At 35.9% G+C, this 2,178-nt stretch overlaps 1 protein-coding gene across 1 annotated transcript in view; it reads right to left on the bottom strand.

The window, feature by feature from the left end:
- The window catches only part of LOC102193892 (MAGUK p55 subfamily member 4-like), a 9,023-nt gene extending 6,870 nt beyond the window's left edge, over window positions 1-2,153 (bottom strand). The window contains exons 1-5 of the mRNA XM_005745324.1: window positions 2,087-2,153; window positions 1,637-1,833; window positions 1,273-1,331; window positions 913-930; window positions 93-134 (exon numbers count right to left, since the gene is read on the bottom strand). Coding sequence (XP_005745381.1) covers window positions 93-134; window positions 913-930; window positions 1,273-1,331; window positions 1,637-1,827 — 310 coding nt within the window. The 5' untranslated portion in view covers window positions 1,828-1,833; window positions 2,087-2,153. The remainder of the gene's footprint in view (window positions 1-92; window positions 135-912; window positions 931-1,272; window positions 1,332-1,636; window positions 1,834-2,086) is intronic.
- Between the last annotated feature and the right edge of the window lie 25 nt (window positions 2,154-2,178).

Raw genomic sequence — 2,178 nt, 5'->3', positions numbered from 1 at the left:
TGACATTCAATGGGTTGTTGAATAATGCATAGCTTTCGTATATAAAAACTAAATATTTAAAATATATATGAATATGTATTTATTATGTTCACCTGTTATTGCATGTTTCTCATCAGAATTTGCAGGATTTTCCTCTGGAACAAAATAACAGAAAAGTTAGTTAAAGCTTATTTTCACATACATGTAGCTGGGTTTAAATACACCAACAAAGACAACATACTGTATGGCTGAAAGGCACAAAAAACTATGTTTGGTTGAAAGTGTTAATGTGACAGACTGTAGCACAACATAACACACTTCAGTTACTGTGAAAGGAGCAGCCTGGCATGATCTTAGCTCTTGTTTCTACCTTTGAGATTTCTCAGAAGATGAAATAAGCAGCTGCAGAAGCAGCTTAATTAACACTGTAGTTCAATTGGTGATTCATGTGTGCGAATGGTTGTATTTCTCTCTTTGGTAGATTGGTGACCTGTGGATAGATTTCTCATAGAATTCTCATCCTATGAAAGCTGTGATTGACTCTGGATAAGTATGCATGCATGGATAGCTGGTTTTGACTACAAGATATTCCATAACAAGTGATGTTTGGGAGATATTGTATACCAGTAGTATAGATTATTGTTTCTGTTAATAGTCTCAGAGACCTCAATTATTATAGTTTTATTCAATGATTTAAAAAAAAGTCTTCTGTGGTTTCTTGTTTTTGTTATTGGTGGTTTATTATTAGCCTACGCGACACCTCTCTGTGTTAGGAATTGACTGACAGGTTAGTGCAGATAACAGTAATTAGTGCTGAATAATAATAATAAAAAAAGGTGTCATCAAAACAAGCTAACAAACAAGCACACTCAGAAAAATAAAATGAACTAAACTACAACATTAAATGACTATTATGGATGATGTCACACCCACCGTTAGCAGTCAGGGTCACTAAGGGCAGCAGGGTTAACAGAAAAAATAAACAGCCGTTAAAAGCATTGCTCATTTTATGTCACAGCAGGCAGAGATTTACACACAGGTGAGAAAAAAAAAACTTTTATGCACACACCGACTTAAAATAACAAATTATTTTTGTAGTGACTGACTTATCTTTCAAATATTTTAAAGACTAAAAAATACATTAAAAGTGCTTCATGTAATCACACTGGTTTGTAAAACTTGAGGCATTACTGAGAAATATCCAAGTTACAAACAACTCTGCAATAAATGTACATATAATATATAAACCATTAAATAAGCACATGTTTAATAATAACAACCATGATTCCTCACGTGGTCTGATGCAGGTATGAACCTGTAAAGGCTGACACCACCATTGTTCCCTCTGTTTACTGTAGAAAGAGAAATAAATTGTTAAATGCAACCAATGTATTAGAGTCTTAAGCTAAAATCATGGAGCCAAACTGCAAAGATATATTCTTTCTGACATTATTATAAGCTAACTTTACCTAACAGTGTTAAGGCTTTGCCATCAGTTAAATGTGCAGAATAAAAGTGATGTAGCCCTTTAAAGTTACTTAGAATTATGTTATAAATGTTTTCTTACTCTCATAATGTCAGATCTATAAACTAACCGCTTCCTCTGGCTGCGGCCTGTAAGTTCGTCACATCTTCACAGTATGTGAGTGCGTCTCACCTCTTCAGCATGCTGGCCGAGGGAATCAGACCAGCGCAGGATGTAGCACATGGCAGTTTCCTGGCTTGCCACCACTGTCCATCTGACTGGTCAACCACCTGAAGAAGGTCTCCTCTGCTGAATGCCATTCCTGCATCTGGACATGGGATGGAAAAATCCTGCAGAGGGCAGTAGTCTACCATTGCCCTCATACATACCTGGAAGACAGACAGATAAACTTTGTTTTATTGCAGATTAAAAAATAAATTAATCAAAAAGTGAAACATTCACAGATGTACTGAGGGAAATCATGTTTTTAAACCTGGAACACCAGCCTGGAAAATAACAATCAGTGAATCATGTCAGTAATTGTACAGGGATTTTCCTGCTCATAAGTAAGTTTAATGTCAACAAAATGTGCTTTTAATAAAGTGATACTGGAGGTAAAGTGATAAAGTGTGTGTTTCTTACTGGTGTCTGGCTGAGGATGGCCTGAGATGGATTTGGAATGATTTTAAACAGGATAGTGCCTTGGGAATTGGCCTGACAGGGAAAGTCATACA

The sequence above is a fragment of the Pundamilia nyererei genome, unplaced genomic scaffold, assembly GCF_000239375.1.
Source record: "Pundamilia nyererei isolate P.nyererei 1_Seehausen unplaced genomic scaffold, PunNye1.0 scaffold00157, whole genome shotgun sequence".
Lineage (NCBI taxonomy): Eukaryota > Metazoa > Chordata > Actinopteri > Cichliformes > Cichlidae > Pundamilia > Pundamilia nyererei.
This window is presented reverse-complemented; position numbering and strand designations above follow the sequence as displayed.